Genomic DNA, 21825 nt, shown 5'->3' with positions numbered 1-21825 from the left:
ATGGTAAGAACACGAGGTTCATCTTTTAGTTCTCGTGGAGAGAGTTCTAGAGGAGAAAGTTCTCGAGGAGAGAGTTCTGCACAGGGTGAAGGTAGGAGACGACCTACAGCTTTAGCTCGGAGAAGACGTGCAGCTCCAATTCAGGATGACCCTATAGCCGAGGACCGAGCATTTGAGGAGGAGGCATATCAGGCCTATGAGGGTCCTGTTCACGAGGAGGCATTTGAGGCTCCTCATGACGATAATGAGGAGGAGGAACATATCGATGTTCTTGACATACAGGAGGAGGATGTCGGTGGATTTCCTAGAGGTCCACGTGATGCTTCATTGCTGACACACTATGTTCAGCATGTTGCTTATGGCATTTCGTAGGGTCGGGTGAGTGAATAACTTAAATTTTAATTATTAAGTTTTTTTTCAAATACAATTGATATTAAATATTTTTGTGTAGGATCGAGGGGAGATACTGAAGTTGATCTCCCATGGTAAAAAAATTAATAAGTTAGGACCGTGCGCCGAAGGAATTCAACACATTGTGTTGAATTCCGCTTTGATGCCTCTCACAGATATTTGCTATGATTACGTTGATAAGGGCTTGTTGCTCGATTTCATAGAGAGATGGCACTTTGAGACGAGTAGTTTCCATCTCCCTGTAGGGGAGATGTCGATCACTCTTGACGATGTCTCCACTTTACTTCACCTTCCGGTATTGGGACAATTATGTGATTTGGAGGAGTTGGAGTTTGAGGAGGCTCGTAGAACCCTTGTAGAACTGCTCGGCGTTGATGGTGGCGCAGCTGGTGCTGAGATGGAGGATGCACGTGGTCCGAAAGTTAGACTCAGCTGGCTAAGAGAGATATATGTTCAGAGGTGTCAGTCGCAACAGTGGGACTATGCTGCCAGAGCATATCTGTTGCATCTAGTAGGATGCACGATTTTCGCAAATAAAAGTGTCACTTCTATACGTGTGTCTTACCTTCTATTTTTTAGAGATGTACACACGTGTGGTAGATATGCTTGGGGTGTTGCTGCACTCGCCCATTTGTACGACCAGCTCGGGGATGCGAGTTTGGCTTCCACGAAGCAGATGGCTGGATTTCTGACTTTGTTTCAAGTATAAACATATACTCTTCACATTTATTTGATGTACTTATTTCGATGTTCAAAGAAGAAAGATATTTAATTGAATAATTGCATTTTTAGAGTTGGATATACGAGCATTTCCCTACCATGGGAAGGAGGCGGTTGGTGTCTTCTTATGATGAGACCACACCACGTGCGGCTAGGTGGTAAAGCCCTCGGCAGAGTTCGACTCTTGCAGAGATTCGGTCGTAGTTGGATGGCCTGACATACAGTGGAGTTGTATGACATCCATATGAGGGACATCGGGGCATTCGTCCATTCTTTGGCATTTGTATGTATTCTGGATGGATTCGGATTGGTGACACCATTTCCCGTCATTTGCCTGAGCGTGTGATGAAGCAGTTTGGGTTATACCAGGAGATTCTACGATCACCCACTGCCATTACAGATGCAGATGTAGTCGCTGTTGATTATGCGTGGTTGCACTTCATGAATCACGTTATTACGAATGTGAGACAGGCATCATACCCTTATGAATGTGTCGATGGATACATACAGTGGTTTAGGAGGGTTTCACATCCCTATATTATTCCTGCTCCACCTAACGCGAGACCGGCTCTTGCGCCTACACAGTGCCCCGATGTTCCACAGGAGGCACGGCCCCATCGTAGATCCTCTCCACCTTCACTATCTGGCGTCGTGGTATGCTATTTTTCATTGCTTATGTTATTAAATTTTCTTAACCATGTTTATTTATTTATTGGATATAATTATAATGCAGGCTAGATTTAGGCGAATGGCGAGAATGTTACAATTGTTGATATCGTGTCGTCATGTGACCGAGGGTACTGTTGCACATCAGGTGTCGGTGGACCTGCTTCAGATTGCTAATGAGGGCATCGACGAATTTTCTCCAACTAGGAGAGGGCATAGGCATGTGCGTGGTAGACGGTCAACATCTAACTGATAGGATTTTGTATTTCATTTTTTTAACAAATTATGACTCACGAGATTGTGTTATTTTGGATACGCTAATGTTTACCTTAAATGTTCGTTAAATAATTTTATTTTCCAAAATTTGGCTTGAAGTATATTATGTCATTGACCCTATTTTCATTTAATATGATTTTCGTTTAATAAATATGGTGTACAGGTTTATTTCAACTAATGGCTTAGAGTTGTAATTTAATTTTTATAAAACTTACATTGTTAAATGAATGTGGTACAGTACTAGAATTTTCTACAAAGATTATATTATTCATTTTTATTTTGTATTAATTTAAATATACACCATTAATAATACTTTATATGAAATCCTTGCATGTAATACTTATTTCAAGATAAATATATGTATATATAAATATATAATATATTATATTAGGTGTTATATATATATATATAATATTATATTAGGAGTTATGTAAAGGAAAAGAAGGGAGACATATACATCTAGGAAACACTTTAACAAAAAGTAAATGTTTAGTATTTTAGTTGAATGAATTGTGTGGGTCCATCAAAAAGCTTAAAATACACCTATACAAAAAGTAATAGTGTATTTTTACATATCTTTATAAATATCATGAATCACCCAAGTCAACATAAGATGTCGTTACGCCCATCAAGTGTGCAAATGTTTGCATCCTACTAGTATACATAGATGACCACGCTCGTGCCTCAGGATAACAGTGGGTTGAAGAGATGGTATTGACCATGGGCAAAGGACAATCTTCTTGTAACTTAACCTGCCACAATACAAATTACAATAGTTAATTGAGTTATAAGTAATTTTCAAATGAAATCACAAAATAATACAATTATCTGCACGAAATGACATCCATGAACATGTCCTATATAATAAAAAAAATCTAAATATATACTAATAACAATAAAGATCCTCAAAAATACATTATTAAAATACATCAAAATATATTCAAAAATGATATATCAAAAAATATAAATTATATTATTTAAATATCTTCAAAATTAATATAAAAAAACTGTAAAATATAAACCGTATAATTTTTAAACGAATGTGAGCATCCGTCAACGGATGTCAACAGCCGTTTAAGGGAAAACGGATGTCGGCATCCGTTTTCCCTTATGATTTGTTATTATCTTTCTTTTTAATAAAAAAACATACAAAATAAGGAAAAAACATCAAACACCAGCAATCAAGCTCCAATTACCCTTATAGGGACTCCCGTAAGGAGTATGCCCGCTTAGAACAAGATATGGTAAGTCGGTTGGTCATTTTAGATTACATATTTGTTGTTTATACATTATGACTCATTTTGATTGTGTTGTTTTGTGGTTGTAAGTGATATTCCTGATTTTGTAATTCATAGCATAATTGATAATAATTGAATGATTGTATAAATGTAATTACTCTAATGAATATATGTGTATAGGTGTTATTGATTTTGTTTGGATTATGGTTAGTACTATATAATGATTTGAAAAAGGAAGTTGATGATATATGCTCTGTTTTAGGAATGAAATAATAGAATGTAGGTTAAACAACATTGTGAATCTGCTATTGAATTAGATTATTAACAATGTTTTTGAAGGATCGGTAATTTCCATGCTTGTTTAATGTGTGCCCTGAGCATAATGCTAAACTTTAGATGTTTTTAGATGTTTATATGCTCTGAATACTTGTTTAATATATATTAGAATTTGGAATATACGTGTATGTAAACACTTGTTTAATTTTTACTGTGTTGAATATATACATAAATACTCTATTTATAATAAAAATATATATGCTAAGTTTAAAATACATATCATAAATAATTACAAATAAATTAACTAAAGATAAAATATAAAGATAATATATCTAATACACATTAATAATTACAAATAAATTAACTAAAGATAAAATATAAAGATAATATATCTAATACATATTAATAATTACAAATAAATTAACTAAAGATAAAATATAAAGATAATATATCTAATACACATTAGATACTAAATAATATTTTTCTCTATAAAAGTTTTTTCAAACATATTCAAGTATATAGAATTTAGATCGTTATTCTATGCCTAATATTCCTAATAGTTATTAAATGTTGAGCAGATCCATTAAACCGACTGGACTGCACACATAATATATAATTCTTTTAGTAAGATGTCGATATAGAACCATAGATGATGTGCTCCTTTACAAGAAACTAAAGGATAATAGTTAAGATTTAAGTCACCGAAAGGGATTCCTTTTCTGGAGAATGTATTTCACTGTTCCATGGGATTTTTATTAAATAGAAATTTCAACTCATTTTCTACATAATTTAGAACCCAACCTACACCAAGAAAATCAGGCTGATGCCATATGCCATCCACATATTAAAAAAGAATGAATATTTTTCCTACTTGGGTAACACCGCCGCCAAATATACTCAACTTTCCTTCGGTAATACAAGACGGTCTTGGCCTTCAATTAGTTTTGCAGAACGAATAATATCACCAGTTTTTATCTGGGGAAGAATATCTCTCCCGGTGGTTGTGTATCTGCATGGTTTAACGTCATAAAAAACATTGGAGAAAAAGTTGAAATTCAAAATTGATTAAGTGACAGGCTAGGATAACATACCCAAAAACTGAAAATTGTCCTTCATCAAATGATATTCCTCCCAAACCAGCCTACAAAAGAGGAAACGAATACCACTAGAGGTTACATCAATAGGAGGAAAAATGAATGGCTTAATCAACATGCAAGAGGAAGTTACTCCCAAGAATGAAAAGTTCTGCTTCCATGTTTCACTTTGTTTAGCGAAATCCAGGCAAATCCTGTGAGCAGATAAAAATGCGACGAGATAAGTGATAAATTGCACTTACACTTCGTTTATCGTAGAGATAGAAGAAGAACTGGTAAGGTGATGAATATTCTTCAGAGGCTTCGTTATGAGCCATAGCAACTGCCCCATAAACAGATAGAGGAAGAACTGGCAGTTCTCCATCCTTCCTCAACACAAAACATATATGAGAACAGTATCATAAATTCTGGTAATGCCTGCTGCCAATTTTTTATAAACATACCTGCACACTTAATGTTGTTTTGTAAAGGGGCTCAAATTGTCCAGAGGGCATTATTTCCAAGGGAACACTGTAACCACTGTTTTTATCACCTCCATTATCTGAGAGAATAGCTTGGTTGATAGAGTTGAGTTTTGCGCCATTATAGGCTCCATCCATCACCTGGAGGGTGGGAGTGTGTGAGGGTTGTTTCCACTAGGTCAGACAATCTAAAAATCTTGATGTTTAAAGAACCAACACTTAAAAACAGGAATTAAACTGCATAATACAAGTTCTCATGGACATGTACAATTGAAACTAAATATTCTAAGAATGGAAATATTCCAATATATCAACCAGTTCAGTCCATGAGAAATTCAATAACATTTGCATTCTTCCGCAGCTGAAACCCTTGAAGTTCTTAGTTTTCTTTTCCCTTTAGTAGTTTCAACACGTTTGTTCAAAGGCAGAGTTGTCTATTAGGCTATTACCATAGTTCTCAGGCTGTTTTAATTGCTGACTCTTTGACATCCTAAACAACTTTCTCAGTTTAGTGATGGATCCATTGCCGCTTGCATTACAGCCTCAACAGATGTTTAAGTTTTCGGAAGCGAATCTTTCTTCTATTTTCAAACTATCAAACCAAGAGGCAAAAATAAAGTTCTCAAAGAACTTAGTTTTTCACAAGAATACTAATTGACCTAATTATTTCCTGCGATAGTAATAGTATGAGAAGTTCAAGCAAATAGGACTTAGTAACTGAGATTAACCATTCAAATGGTGCTTTGGTTCACTCAAAAAACTTAGGAAATCTGAACGAAAGTGATTGAACCCTCAGAAGGAATTAAAATCAAGGATGGCCATTGGCAAAGAATAACCATATGGAAAATTCACAAGTCTGAAGTAACGTTCCACTACCTTACCAGTTTTGCAAAATTTCCTGCAGTTAATGGAGCAGAGTATCCGTCAATAACAACCTGAAAACAAAGGTCTAATAGTTAATCTTTAATAATATAACTTATTAACAGTTTGTTTTATTCACGCTCCATCAATTTTTATTTAGTCTTTAAATTTAACCTGCTCTCAATGCTTATGGATCCTTAAGAGACGTGAACCCACCAAATCAATAACCAATGGCAAATTACAAAGGAAAACTTACGGGGTTAATTATACCTGAATAGTGGCTGTATTTTTCTGCTCTCCACCAACTGGGGAAAATGTTGAACCATCTCCTTTCTCAATGGTGAACTCGACAGTTCCTCTCCCAGAAAGCCTAAAAGCAATGGGAATATATTGATTTTCCCCAATGTTCTGAGTGTTTACTTTTCCTAAGGAATTGAGCTATGAATAATTTCAGTGAATATCTTTTATTATGTTAGACTCATGTCAAATGGCCACGGTATGTCCAACATTTATAAGGGTGGAAAACTCAAATATCCATTAAACAGATCTATGTAATTACATCAAGGTAGAGATTGACATGACTTTTAATTTGAGTCACTGACCGTGGATATTGTTGTGCATATTGCTCGGGCAACAAAAAAGATAATCCTGGCGCCTGTTGCAACAAAATTAAGTTCAGATTCTGGATATGATTATAATATTTTTGTTGGATAGATTCATTCAAGACTTTTTGGAGAATTGAAAATAACTACATTCATTTCAAGATTCTATCATATTATCTAGTTTACAGCTACCTGTAACAACTCTAGCTCTGCTACAGTGTCCAGTGTAGATGCAAGGTTCACAGATACTTTATCTGCATCCTGTTCCTTTATAGACTGAAGAAGAGTTTGCAAGCCCCCCTGCAAAATATTGACATCACTGATGTGGCTTCTATAATGAACCATTACTACCAATTTCCATAATTCGTCAATTATAACTTCTAAGATATTCTAGTATATTCCATCCTACAGAAGACAGAACATAAAGATCAGAATATAAGCAAAACATGCCAAAATCCATATTCTGGTTTCTACATTTGAAACTTCTTTTCTTGCATTAAGTATTCCTTTGGAAACAGGTACCCGGTATATTAGTTTCATATCAGAAACATTGACAATAGAAAAATGTATTCATTTTGCAATGTAAGAACTATAATCATAAGTATAACCTCAGATATATTAACTGAGATCTTCGTACAAATAATCAATTGAAATGAAATGCAAATGACTACTCTTTTTTCCAAATAGAGGAGGGAGTTAGATCATGACTGCCAGCATGTATTATGACAATAATTATATCAGGATATACAAACTAAAGTTCATATATTCCAAAAGATACAGTTTTTGAGCAAACCTTTCCCTCTATCAGGGATGCATGTACCAAAGAGCCCTTTATCTTCAGTTCTGCTGGTATACTGGCCAATATAGAATCCTTTTCATCAACTGCTAACTGATATAAAGAAGAAAATTACAAGAATTAAATGTCCTCAAATGAACAGTACAACAAGTCCATATCAACAGACCAAACACGATGTTAAAGATGTAAGAAGATATTACTAAGGTGCAACAAATACTACAGTACTCTAAAGGAAAAATAAGTTCTAAAGTAGTTTCTTAGTTATATGCCTCAATTTTTTAATCAACAAAAAAGATATAGCAAGGTTTGTCAAAACCAAAGTAGGTTACTACAAAATTAAAATAAGACTTCAATTAATTCTTAAATACTTTCCAGGATTGCATGAATCTTTACAATATTCTAAATTACATCTAAATATTTTACATTAATCGCAAATTGATCATTAATTTTCCTTTTATTTGCAACATTCCAAGGTTTGGGCCCAAACCCAACCTACCTAAGCTCAAATCGACACAACTTGACTTGAGCTCGACTCAGCTTGCCTGACCTTACATACCTTTCCTAACTTGGACCCAACTTAACCTTGGCCCAACACAACCAAGCCTAACTTGAGCTTGGTTCAACTCAACCAAGCTTAACTTGAGCTCAACTAGTCTAGCTCATCCTACATTAGGCTATGCTTGACCCAACCAAACATAGGCTTACTAGGCCCAACCCAAATTGACCAGGGCTCAACCCAGTTCAATCCCATCTTGACTCGGACTCTACCCACCAAAGTTGAACCTGACCTATTCCAAACCAACCAAGCCTAATTTGGACCCAACCTAACTTAGGTTGGGCCTGACCAAATCTTACATGATGTAAACCAAACCTAACCTAATCTTTCTGGATTAGGGCCCTGTCTAACATTGAACTAACCTAAATTAGTCTAACATGGGCCCGACCTGATCTAGATCCAAGAAGACATTGCTCGACATGGGTTCAATCTCAAATGAGCTCGTCTTAGCCCAACCTATCATGGCTCGATTTGAACCCAAACAAACCTAGGTCTAACTCAACTTGGCCTGACTCGACTCAACAAGACATGTCCCAACTTTGCCTGACCTAGACCCAACCTAACTCAGCCTAACCTAGACCCAACCTAAATTGGCCTAACCTAGACCTAGCCAGACAAACTTAGCATGGTCTTGACCTAGCCTATTTTAACCTCGACCATACCCAACTTGGCTTGATATCAGTCTAACCTGACTTTGTGTGATCTAGATCCAACCTGACATTGCTCGACATGGGTTCAATCTCAAATGAGCTCGCATTAGCCCAATCCAACATGGCTCATCTTAGCCCAATCCAACATGGCTCGATTTGGACCCAAACAAACCTAGGTCCAACTCAACTTGGCCTGACTTGACTCAACACGACATGGACTCTCAACTCTGCCTGACCTAGACCCAACCTAACTCAGCCAAACCTAGACCCAACTTGAATTGGCCTAACCTAGACCTAGCTAGACAAACTTAACATGGTCCTGACCCAGCCTATTTTGACCTCGGCCACACACGAGTTGGCCTGACATCAAACCGAAGTCGAGCCCATCTTAACCTGACCAAACTTGGTTTGAACTAGACTCAGTCCTACCTAGACTCAGCATATCTTGGTTTCTTCATTTTCATAATAAATAAGATTTTGTAATTCAAAAGATGGTCCATAGATTCACCTTGAACCATAAAACTCGTAGTGGGCATATTAGTCCTTTAGGTATTTTTTGGTCTTATGTGGGGTTTTGGTCCTAAGGACCATTTTGGCCCTAGTCCACATAAGTCAAGGCCAAGCCCGGTTGGTTGGCCCAAATTGATAGGTCTAAAGCTCATACATGTTGTCATGTACGAAATTCAAAACATTTGACCTATTTGTCAATCCATAGAATGAAAGGCAAATATTTCATGGATGCAACATCATTACATAACCTAATAATCAATATTTTGTTTCTCAAACAAATACAGCTAAGAACAAACGATGAAAGAAACAGGAAACAAAATAAATTATTGAATACCTTCAAAGCTTTCTTCACATTCCCCTCCATTGTTCCATAAGGTTTTCTCTGTGGAATCCTCAAAAGGTACGTAATATCTTCAAGAGTGTCCTGAAAAATACATTAAAAGAACATAATTCTGATCATTAAAAGGTTCAAAGAGCAAAAAAAATCTAAAACACAATTCTCCTATTTCACAGTCAGAATGGATATATTATTTGGAAGAGATCTACAAATGGGCAGCTCCTGCCTTATATAAAAATTACTAATCAATATAACATTCTAATCAACCAAATGAAAACGTATCATTTCCCAAAATCATCTCTAGAAAACTATAATAAATTATACAGCAAAATATTTACTTTCCAAATTCCAATATCTGTCAGTATCATCTATAACTAATTACAACATCTATCTACTTTCAGTACTCCTCCTCCTCCACCCTCTGAAGTCGGTGCATGAGGATCAACAAATGCCCAAAATGACCAGTGGAAATTGAAATTATTGTTAAGTGAGAGCCTGGTTGAATATGTCTATCTGTTGGAACTAGAACTGAATAAGTCATCATCACAATATTTCCAACCTGGCATTGGAAATTTATCTCGATATGGAAAACATGATTTTCTGCTATGATTATAGCATACTGATATCACAATACAACCTCATCATAGGTCATTTGAGACCTGTCCCCAAGGATGGTTTGACTTCAGGCAAATTAGCTCACTACTGGCTGCTTCAATCATGATTCTCTGCTTTTCTTAAAAAAATAGGATATAGTGCCCTAAGTTTTCGTCTTCCAATACACAGGTGATTCCCAAAATTGACAAAGTATCCATCACTGATCTCAGTGTGCCCGTAATAGATGTACTATCTCAAATCATTGTTGGTCGGTAATATCTCTTCTCAAGGGTTGACCTTGAGGTAAGGCACTACCAGCATTTCAATCTTTAAGTGGTCTTTTTGATGTGCTTGTGCAAAGTAGGACAACACATGCAGCGAAATAAAACAACTCGGGGTCAGTAATCATCATGTAAATACTCTGCCAACTAGATGTTGATAAACTGAGTAATACTTCATTTCCCGATGTCCTGCTAGCCCCAATTTTTGTCCCTCTTTCATGGAAGACTCAGCAGGTCTACGTGCACATGGTGATATTATGTTCAATGCATTTTTTTTTTGCGCAAAGTTTCCCTGTTGTTACCTTGTTACCTCTATATTCCTCAGAAATACTTGAGCACCCCCAAATCCTTGATATGAAAATATTTTTCCAAATAACTCTTGAATTCCAAACAAGCCTCTAAACCATTTTCTGCTAGTAAGATGTAATCCACATATACTAACAACCCAATGAAGATTTTGCCTTTCAGATATGAAAATAGCAATTATTCAGCAAGGGACCCCAAAACTTCAACATAAGTGAACCCGTTTGCAACAAAGCTTGGACGTACAGCGCTCGACCATTAAAAAAGAATTGTACTTCTATCCTGTAGACCCATTGCCGCTAGGCTCTCGATCTTCCAAGTGTCCTTACAGCTTCTAAGACTGCAATATCTTGTAACATTGTATCTTGCCATTGTGCATGTTCTGCTTCAGTCAGTATAGCTTCGAGGTCTACTGTCCATGTCTAGATTGCATCCATTTATATTAACTTTCCAACAGCTCTTCTAAATTTACTTCAAGGTTGACGGTGAGCTCTATCAAAATATGTATTTTGTTATGTTATTCTATTAAGCTTACATAAGCAAATAAACTGTTAATAGATAAGTAACAAAGAACAGGAAAAAACAAGCAGGGATAATGTGATTACATTGTGATCATATTACAATATGTCAAATATCATAAGTTTGTGTGCTTTTATAATAACTATTTTTTAAGTACATTCCTAATGAACTCTTAAATTAATTGGGGGTCCAATTTTGCTCTTACTGAAATATGTCTAGATTACAATAACGCGTACATTTCCTCTGAATTTAAATATATAAAAAAAATTCCACAATAAGTATCTTCAGTGTGTAAGCATTGAACTCTATCTATCCCATTTTACCCTTAATGAAATGCTTGCTTATATTAACAAACGACTCTTTTATTCTTTTAATAAATTAAAAAAATTATTCCAGTTTGGTAAACTAATTTTTTTTTAACCTATAGCTTAAGTAGTAATGACTAACATCTCAGATATCTTGAACGACACAATTTGGCATCACCAGGATTATAAGGGACACAAGTCACTACCTTTTGGTGAATTAAAATATATGTAAATTCCAACTAACATAACCCCCTTTAATGTTCTCATTCCAAAAATACATTCAAATATGGAATGTTAAGGATTGTTTATTAAGAAACGTAGTGATCTTTTATATTATATGGAAAATTAAGATAAACATAAGTAGCATCTTAGCTAATAAATGTAAAATTTGGTGTTTTCATATTAATTTAAGAAAATAAAATAAAGCTATTACTGCTTCCTTTACAAAAAAAGAAAAAAACGACAACAACATCAACCAAACACGCTTGCAAACCAAGCAGACCTGTATAGACTTCATATTAGCATTGGCAGGGATGGCTCTTCTGAGAGCAACCTCCCCGGTTCTCGGAACCTTCGTATCAGGCGAATACAAAACTGCTTCGGCAGCACCGGTTGACGCCGCGTAATCAATCAACGGCACCAAAGCGCTAATCTGAACGGACGCAATCACCATTGGAACCACACTCCTCAACCGTTTCATTATCCTCTCCACAACACTCGCAGACATGGCACGCGTCACGTCTCCTACCGCTTCCTGCACCATTCCCAAAACAGGTTCAGTAAAAAAACCCCTCGTGACAGAAATGCTAAACGTGTCATTGCAGCGTAATGCGCGTGGTTGTGATGGAACACCTTTGCGATGACTTGGCGGCGGTGCTCCTTGGAGAAGCAGGTGATTCGGTTACGAGTTAGGGAAAGGTTAAAGGAGGGAGAGAGAGTGAACGCCATTGAAGCAGGGAAGAAAGGACACCTTGTGAGTGGGTGCCTTCCTAATCTGTTGTTGTGTGGGAGTGAATGGGTGAAGAAAATGCTTCATGATACCGTTGACGTGAAATTACATTTTTGCCCTCCGGTTTGATCTCAGATTACATTTTTGTCCTCCATCTGAAGCAAAAATTAATACAAAAGGTCCCACCGAGATTTGAACTCGGGTTACTGGATTCAGAGTCCAATGTCCTAACCACTAGACCATGGGACCACTTTGTTTTAACAAATAACTATAGACTTTATATTTATAATATTTGATTGCTGTAAACGAAATATTATTGACATGCTATAAGATTCATATATATTATAGAAATCATATTAAGATTTTATATAAGTTGTCTACTTAATATTTGTAGAATATAAACTATGAAATTTATCCTTTCAACATTCATGGTTGTTTTAATAGTTTTTTTCTTAGAGTTTTAATAGTTTTCAGAAAGATTGTATCACAAGTTCACTTTACTATTTACAAATTATTGACTTGAGCAAACACTGACACTTAAAGAAAAAACTCAAACAAAGAAGTCTGTGAACCAAACATCAACGAACAAAAACAAACAGAACAACAATAAAAAAAAAAAACAAGTTTTTCACTCTCAAATCGCGCCTGGGAAGTAACCCTAACAATTACCCGCAACTAAGGTACAACTGGTCGCTGGAAGGAATTTTTTGTAACCAATCTTCATGACCTAAGCTTTGCGAAAGAAGAATGAAAGTCGAAGCTTTCAAAACAGCACACGTACCTTCGATATATAAATTTTCATTTCCTCGTTAACACACAAAAAATTCAAACATATTAAAAAATGAATCAATAAGTAAGTCACACCATGTCAAAATATTGTCAAATAAATGTGTACACGTATCGTTTTCCATATATATAATCAATGGTCTACTTAAAAGAAAAAAAAAAAAAAAAAACTTTTTCTCTCTATAGTTCTCTCCCTCATTTCCACGCTTCCTTGTCTCTCTCACATTGAAAACGGAAAACGAGGAATTGTTGTTTGTTTCAATCAAAATGACATAACACTATTTGATGCACCATCGCCATTAACGTCAAATAAACCTTCGAAGATCCAAACCTTCCACTTTGTACTACCAAACTGTAACTGTAAGCCACACACTCCTAGACTCCTGTCTCCTTCTTTTGGGTCAATTAAGGATATTTTAGTTTCAATTTAATTTTCTAGGCATTTTCTGTGAATTGCAGAATCAAAGAATGGGAAAAACATCAAGCAAAGAATGGACGCGGATCTACCTCATCTACGGAATGGATCAGTGGCAAACCTTCGTCTTCCTTCTCTGTCAAGCCGTTCTCTTCTCGATTCTCTCAGTACTCTACCTTCACTACTTCAACCAAATCTCCACCCTTTTTGAGACCCTTCTCTCCATCGCCGCCGTACACCGCGGCGCCGCCCGCTTCGTGGCAGGGTTCACCGGCTCCGTCACGGCGCTCTCTGCCCTCTGCCTCTTCTACGCGGCGGCGAACTTTTTCTACTCCGCAGTGCCTCTTCATTCTGAGATGGCGCAGCGCATGGTGGACACCGTCGACGAGTGGTCCACGGTGCGCTTAGCGCTTGACCTTGGCTGCTGCGGACGCGGCATTTTGCTGAATGCATTAGCCGCCCGCCTTAAAAAGGAAGGAGGTTCGGGTCGGGTGATTGGATTCAGCGGTCCGAATAAGGCCAGGTTAGCGGCGACGCTTCGGGCCGCTAAGGTAGAGGGAGTGGAGGAGTATGTGACATGCCGCACAGGCGACCCGACCAAACTGCCGTTCTTGGACGGCAGCTTCCACGTTGTGGTGTCCGGGACGTTTTTGCACACGGCGGGAAGGGGGCACAGGGCGGAGGTGGCTGCGGCGGAGAGGGGAAGGGCGATGACGGAGGTGGTGAGGGTGTTGAAGGAGGGTGGCGTTGGGGTGGTGTGGGACCTTGTGCACGTGCCGGAGTACGTGCGGCGGTTGCAAGACATGAAAATGGAAGACATAAGAGTAAGCGAGCGCGTGACTGCGTTCATGGTTAGCAGCCACGTCGTGTCGTTCAGAAAGCCCACTCAACACGTGCATGGCCCACCTGAGGTTAGGTTGGATTGGAGATTCTGCTGACGTGGATTTTCTCACATATACACTACTGTCTATGGAGAGTGATGTCCTATATACAAACAGAACAAAACCATTTTGTATTTTTGTCTCAGTTTTTCATTTTTTGTTTTCACTATAATTCTATGAAGGGCAAGAAAAATTTATATTATAGTTTATATACACTCAAACTTTAGTTTGTTGAGTGCAAACTAAATTTAGTTCACGAATAATAAGTTTCATAGAATATTATATACTTAGATGTGTTTAAATTTAATTTTGAGTTTCAATTTCAGATTGTAACTTGAGAAGGAAAAAGAAAAAAAATCTTTTGGCATTAAACTGTGATTTAATTGCAAGTAAATGCATTATATACGTTTCCCATTTACTTTATAAAAATAATATCCCTTGAAAATCATATTTCTTGGAATGGTTTTATCAACTATTGTTTGTATATAAATATTCTCATGCAGATGTGAACAATCTAACTTTCACTAATTAAAATATAAAATTATAGAAAATGTCATATTATTCTTATTAAATCAATTATTGTAGTAAAAAGTAAAATTTGTAATAAAATATTATATTTATTTTTTAGAAATCTTTATGTAAGTAAGTATCTTTTACCAATAAAAAAAAATCTTTAGTCATTCATACATAGGAATCGTAATTTACAAGAACATTAGAAATCATATTATAATATTTGCAAGAAATTAAAAGTTGGGACACAGAAGGAAAGGGATCACGTACATGTGAGCTTGAAGTTATGATAAAGTTGAAAGGTAGTGCTAAGAATTGATGAAAAAGTAAAACAGTGGCATGTGTTTTGAAGACTCTACTACGTGCAATTCAACTTTGTGGCAAGCTGCCCCTGAAGTGTTATTTATGATCACAGATTAAGGTTCGGGATTAATTGGTTAGGAGTTTACATCAAAGGTTGCTATCAAAATAGTTACAGGTTATGAAATTAACTACCTGTAATAAATCATTTTAAAACATTACGATTAAAGTTAATAATTAATGATAAGACTGATACATTTTTTAAATCAAAATATTCTTACTCTATCTTTTCTAATTATAACATTTCCCATTCAAACATTCGTTCAAAACAAATGAATTACATCATTAACTTAGAATTATGAAAGGTGTAACACCTCAAAAATACAGTCTAAAATTATATGATAGAATAATCACATCAAATAATATTACAGATCAGTCTTACAATAAAATAGAACGTTGTGGCCGAACGGCCTTACAGAAAAACTAGAAAATTAAAAATCGAACGACATAAGCAAATCCCGACCGAACGGTTTACAAAATACTATACCAAACGGTCCTACCAAAAGCAAAGGGAAAAGGTGATCGAGCGATCACCTTACTATCAGACTACTATTGACCGAACGGTTCTACTGTTCGGTCTTAACTTCTACTTCCACTAAGCTATCTTCATCCAACGCCTCTTCCAGCAGCTCGTCTCCTTCTGCTCACATCCACATGGATGATCATTGCAACAGAAGGACAACCGAACGTACAAAACAGACAAGATAGGAAACATAGGGTAAACTTATGTAATTTAATTCATGTATAAACATATATTTCACACAATCAACCAAACAAGATAATTCATCATTCGTTCACGCAAAGCCTAATACTAGACTGACTGTCCGGACTGTATGAAATCTGTGTAGCTACGACGTTCGTGCACCCGGGTGATGTAGTAACTGGGATGCCCTCAACAGCTGCCACCCGAGGTTAGTCCTATCTGTCCAAATTAACCATAAGGACTAGGACCTCCTGCTGTTCCCACACATGACTTACCCTCTCTACGTGAGGACGAGTAATCACGGAACATTAGGATGAACTGCCAGCTTAGCATGCTCACATTCATACTTTACAAATTCCAATATACATTCATGAGCTATTCCTCCCCGGAACGCTCGTCCATAATCCAAAACATTTCATCCATATCATATTATATTCATCTTTCGTTATTAATCATCTCAATTAAACCCTTCGTACAAAGATCACTAAGGATACCAATTACAGAACGTTAAATATTAACCCTGAACCAGACCGAACGTTTGGAGTGAAACCAAAGGTCTCCAGTTCCAAACGGATTAAAATCGAGAGATGGAATCATTGGTTTTAAGAAAAGGAGTGATTAACATAATATTTCTCGAGGACGATTAGGAATCAAACGTTTATTTACTAGGTGAGCCAATTGAATGAAATAACTCCCGAGTTAGACCGAACGCTAATATGCCTAGGCTGAATACTAAGACTCTAGGCTGAAACCAATTTAAGACAGATACTGTAGGGCATCAAATAATAGCACTTGACGGAATCATATGAAGAAACCGAACGCCAATAAATACTTAGCTTCTTAATGAGTTAAACATTAAGGAAACTGAATGTCAGTCGAAGACCGAACACCGAAAAGGACGAACCCTATTGAGTTTGAACGAACGTTCTTATATATATATATATATATATATATATATATATATATATATATATATATTTCTTTTTTTTTCATAAAGGAGAATGAGTACTTGGTGTAAGACCGAGCACTTACTCAACACGAGCGCTTGGTGGAAGACCGAGCACTCCTCAGTACGAGCGCTTGGTGTAAGACCGAGCACTACTAAACTTATAGGAGAAAGGCTTGATAAATATAATAAGATACCATTTTTGAGTACTGTTTAAGAACAAACAAAAATATACAAATACATATAGATATACTTAAGTTTATAACCAAATACCAAGGAACAACTACGCTTGGCCGAACGCTCATGCACAATATTACGAAACGAAGACGCTCGTCCTCAATTAGGATTCTTCCCAAATGAAAGAATCCAATTCCAACCAAATTCACTAGAAAAACCGAACGGTCAAGGACCCTTCAGTGACGAACGTACACTTTCATAGGGAAATTTCATACTAGAATTCTTTATATCTGTTTCGGATGTGAGGGGCTGCGTCGTCCAATGTCTCCACATCCTTCCCTGCTCGTACTCCGTATGTCCAGCGCTTCGTCCTCGCTCCTCAATTTCCTTCTCTGTGTGCGGGTGGGAGACTTGCGAAAGATTCTCCAATGCCAAAGTCAGTTTGAGAGCAATGGCTTTTTCTATCGAACAGTAATAAATGTGCATTAAATGCAACCTATCTACCACTCACCCTGGATCTTTTATAGTTTTCGCCATGGGCTTGAGATTAGTGAAAAGTTAATCACGGCCCAAATTCAGTCCAATAGCTTTTAACCACTACTTACCTTAAACCTAGTTAATTAGCGATGTGGTCGGCCGGTCTCGCGAGGTTTGGCCTTATGACCGGCTGGCCCATACAGGCAACCCGGTTGGTTAGCGGTATAGCCGGCCGGCTTCATGCGAGTTACTGTTTCTACAGGTGGTAAGTGGTAAGGTTGCGTGATCGTGGACGTACGGGCGTGATCGTGGACATGTGGGCGTCCTTCCTACTGCGCCCAACCCTTCCTGATGGTAAGTAGAAGGGTAGCTTGTTGGGTCCATTGTGGTTACGTGGACGTCCGGCCTGTTTGGCGTCCGGTCCCTACTGGTACAATATCAATTCATCTCTCAACATCTATTTTCATAAAATCAAACATTGCATATCATAGTAAATAATCATACTTCATATAGTCAAAACATATCAACAATCATATTTCATATTAATTCAGTCAATTCAACGAACGTACATGCAATACAAGCAACATACAATTAAATTATATAAGCTTCCCTTACCTCTGAGCGTGATCGAACGTTCACAGAGACCGAGTACCATTTCACCACTACCAGTTCTTCTACCCTCAACGCTCAACAATTTTCTAACTAAACCAATTAAAACCAAAACACTATCAGAACCACTCATTATGAGAATGGTGATCAACACATGAAACCAGAACTTGGTTTGCATGTCCAGGAAGACGCACGACTGAGTGAAGAGAAGAACTTACCAGCTCAGTTTCACAAACTGAACGGTTTAACTGGAAGCTCTTGACGCCGGAAGTGCTTCTGCGGTGCCTGAATGGTGATCGGAGGAGAGAAAGAGTGAGATTTTGTAGAGAGAAGGAATATTTTTTTAGAGAGAAGGAGGAGGTTTCAGAAGGCTGAAGATGGCCGGTACATACAAAGAAGTGGCACGAAACTTATAAAATTTCAATTTTACTCTACCGTAAAAAACATTCGTCCAATCCACAACACACACCTATTTTCCATTTTCTGAATCTCAAACCTCCTTTGCTTGACATCTGGCGTCCGTTCTGAGGGTTTGTGTGCGTTTTAAATGGATTCTAACAAAGGTAAAAAGTCTTGATCTTGTTCTTAAAAGTCCCAAATTTAACTTAATTGTGAAAATGCACTCTTTTTTCGGCCTTAGCCTTGCTAACACGTCCAAACACAAACGAAGATTGATCAAAGTCTACCTTCACATGTCTACCCAAGGCATTTAGGGAAGGAGTTACTTAGAAATAAGAGAAGATTAAATAAGATGGAATTATTTATTTTATTAAATTATCATTTTTAAGCATCAAAATTTAATTCAATAAGTTTCAAGCAAGTTAACAAATTAAGTTATTATTCAAATTAATGCAGTATATATAAAAAGAAGTATAATACAATTTATTTATGGTGACTTTCAGATCATTTAAACTAAATTTATGTAAAAGTCAGTTAATTTGAATTAAATCAAATTTAACTCAATTATAAATAAAATTTAATATAATCTACTTAGATTGCATTGAATCGAACTACAACATCAATAGTCCGAGCTAATGAACACTCTCTTATTAAACAATATATACAACCTTCGTAGTCAGATTTTATTTCTCCAACAAAAGAGAAAAAGGAAAAGTATTGTATAGATCTCATGATCAAGTTATTAATCTCCGCTAATTATGGAGACATGAGGTTAGAAAATTCAAAGTCATCGGATACATTAGCCCTTTGGAGTTGGGAGATGGAGATATATGTGTTGACTCCAACTCTAATCTTGTATCAATTGCACAATCTTTTTATTAAACTACTAAATCGTTTAAGCTGAGATTTTATTTTCAACCTAATTTAACATCGGAATGTGTTGTTATTATATATTATCACAATTCATATATTTCCTTCTTCAACAATTCTCAGCCTTCAACTTTTTAGTTTTGGAGTGTCTGTATGATTGATCTCGTCCTAGATAATAGCCTCTATTGCCATGATGGGATCATAGGGTCCCATGAATGAATTACATTACTCCTTTCAGTTCGTAAGAGGATATATTTGTTGAATAAACTTAAATTTTAAGATATTTATTAGTAATCGTGTTTAAGTTTTATTTTCTGCTGTTGTGTAATTTTATTAATTTCTCTTTACAATGTTGTGTTTGTTTTTATTTATTAGTAAGCCGGTTCTGATTTTATAACAATATGGAAAGTAATTGGTTAAGTATTATTTCGTTTTTGATAAGATTGAGGCCAACCAAATATTAGCTCGGTCATTTTTTTGTTTTATGCTGCACATCTTTCTGTTTAGATGTACCCAGTTAGTTCTTATTTCGTGGTAGTTGTTATTTTTCGTTTCATATACTCGGCCCAAGGTCCACTTGTACGACTATTTAAAGTCATCACAATTGAATGAAACTAACACACAATGAATTATTACAGACATCATTTTTGTGTGCAACGGTTTTAATAAAGTGGTATCATATCTTTATCCTTTTCGAAAAAGAATAAAAAAAGAGTGAAAGAGTAAGTGTGTTTCAGTGTTTAGAACAAAGATAACGAGAGAGATGACAAAAGATGTTAATAGAATGATTGTGTCACATTTGACAAAGAAAATCAATTATAATAAATTGTGTCTATAGACAAAGGTGCTACTAAGATCCCAAGATGTTTGGAATATGGTGGAAGATGAATACAATGAACCCAAGGAAGGCGAACACCTGGCAGCAGCATAGGTCAACAATGTGTTGAAGAAAGCACAAATGAAAGATGGGTCAATGGTGTACTTTCTATATAATATAATGGATGAGTTGGAGTTCGAAAAAATAGTGAATGCGACATTAACAAAGGAAGCCTGGGAGATTCTAGAGGTTGCATATAAAGGTGATGCGTTAGACAAGTCTGGATACAAGCTTTCAAAGGATAGTTTGAACATCTAAAAATGGAGCAAAAAGAACAGGTAACTGAGTATGTAACTTGGGTGGAGAAGGTGGCCAACCAACTCGGAAGGAATGAAGAAAAAATGTAGCCTAGTTGAGTTGTACGATCTTGAGATCACTCATAAAAGATTTCGAGAGTATTATGTGTGCCATCAAAGAGTCGAATGACTTGTCAATTCTCACACGTGATGAACTTGTTGGATCATTAGAAGCCCACAAACAAAGGAGAGGGAATTGGAATGAATATAATGAATATCTCGCCAAGCATTACAGGTACAACTAGATGTGAACGAAACTTGGAACACTCATGATTGAGGTTCTAGAGGCAAAGGATGCAGAGGCTGAGGATGAGGTGGACGTGGTCGTAGCTAAGAAAGTGGTCAAAGAGGTTGGTCTAAGTCATAAGTAGAATGTTTCAAGTGTAGCAAACAAGACCATTATGCACATTAGTGGAGAACGAGCAAATGTTACAATTGTGGTAAGGTCAGTCACATAGTTAAGTTTTGTCAAGCTGAAAAAAGGAGAAAAATATTTGTACGAGGAGATAGGGGTCTTGTTGATGACAAGAAGCCTGGATGATGTGCCGTCGAGTTGTGGAGACCCTTAGGTCGAGAGTAGCGAGCTTAGGCTAGGTAAGGCTGAGTTGCTTAATTTCGGGTTGTCTAAGAGCCCAACAATGAAGGTTAAGAGCTCGACAGTGAGAAAGGAGAGCTCGACGCTGACTATGAAGAGCTTAACGAGGCTGATGAGTATTAGGGAGAGCTTGGCATGTTTTCCGAATGGAAAGTTGAACTTGGCAAGATTGCCTAGTAGTGTAGTGTGTAATGTCTCAAATTTCAGGGTGTCACGGCTTATTACAAAAACCGGTAATTTTCAAAACTTTCTTAAAGCGCAGAAACGTATTTTTAAAATCCTAAGCATTTAAACTTGCATCACATAATAGTTCCAAAATACTTTTTCAATTGCATTATTAAAATAAAACCAAAATAATGAAGGAAATAAAACAACTCCAATTACATTGTCTTAAAAACTCAATTGCAATAGCTTTAAATAAAATCCCAAGTCTGTCCCCCGTCATATCACGAATTTATCATGTTTCATCTTCATCTGTAACATCATCTGCTCTCATATAACATCACACAAAAAAAACAG

At 36.6% G+C, this 21825-nt stretch overlaps 3 protein-coding genes and 1 non-coding gene across 5 annotated transcripts; 2 read left to right on the top strand and 2 right to left on the bottom strand.

Moving 5' to 3' along the window:
* Positions 1-1120, top strand: LOC108339150 (protein MAIN-LIKE 1-like). The gene is made up of 2 exons (XM_052878082.1): positions 1-351; positions 452-1120. The coding sequence occupies exons 1-2, from the start codon at positions 1-3 to the stop codon at positions 1118-1120; spliced, it is 1020 nt and encodes a 339-aa protein (XP_052734042.1).
* Positions 1121-4254: 3134 nt separating this feature from the next.
* LOC108340844 (peptidyl-prolyl cis-trans isomerase CYP37, chloroplastic) lies at positions 4255-12469 on the bottom strand. 2 transcript variants are annotated; one of them, XM_017578447.2, is made up of 12 exons: positions 12309-12467; positions 11959-12210; positions 9452-9541; positions 7399-7494; positions 6798-6905; positions 6606-6658; positions 6274-6373; positions 6024-6077; positions 5125-5283; positions 4924-5046; positions 4679-4728; positions 4255-4596 (listed from the first exon to the last, which is right to left on the bottom strand). In XM_017578447.2, the coding sequence occupies exons 1-12, from the start codon at positions 12402-12404 to the stop codon at positions 4485-4487; spliced, it is 1293 nt and encodes a 430-aa protein (XP_017433936.1). In that variant the 5' UTR covers positions 12405-12467; the 3' UTR covers positions 4255-4484. The 2 variants fall into 2 exon arrangements, 1 of the variants encoding a protein (XP_017433936.1); XR_008249021.1 differs by lacking the exon at positions 4924-5046 and adding an exon at positions 4815-4875 and having other exon boundaries at positions 4515-4596; positions 12309-12469.
* Positions 12470-12582: 113 nt separating this feature from the next.
* Positions 12583-12654, bottom strand: TRNAQ-CUG (transfer RNA glutamine (anticodon CUG)). The gene has a single exon. It is a non-coding gene; the product is annotated as a tRNA-Gln (tRNA).
* Positions 12655-13247: 593 nt separating this feature from the next.
* Positions 13248-14866, top strand: LOC108339927 (uncharacterized). Its single transcript, XM_017577155.2, has 2 exons — positions 13248-13551; positions 13651-14866. Exon 2 carries the CDS (start codon positions 13660-13662, stop codon positions 14542-14544), a length of 885 nt encoding a protein of 294 aa, XP_017432644.1. The 5' UTR covers positions 13248-13551; positions 13651-13659; the 3' UTR covers positions 14545-14866.
* Positions 14867-21825: the final 6959 nt, after the last annotated feature.

The sequence above is a fragment of the Vigna angularis genome, chromosome 5 (genome assembly GCF_016808095.1).
Source record: "Vigna angularis cultivar LongXiaoDou No.4 chromosome 5, ASM1680809v1, whole genome shotgun sequence".
Taxonomy (NCBI): domain Eukaryota; kingdom Viridiplantae; phylum Streptophyta; class Magnoliopsida; order Fabales; family Fabaceae; genus Vigna; species Vigna angularis.
The sequence above is the reverse complement of the archived record's forward strand: the minus strand, read 5'-3'. Positions and strand labels throughout refer to the sequence as shown.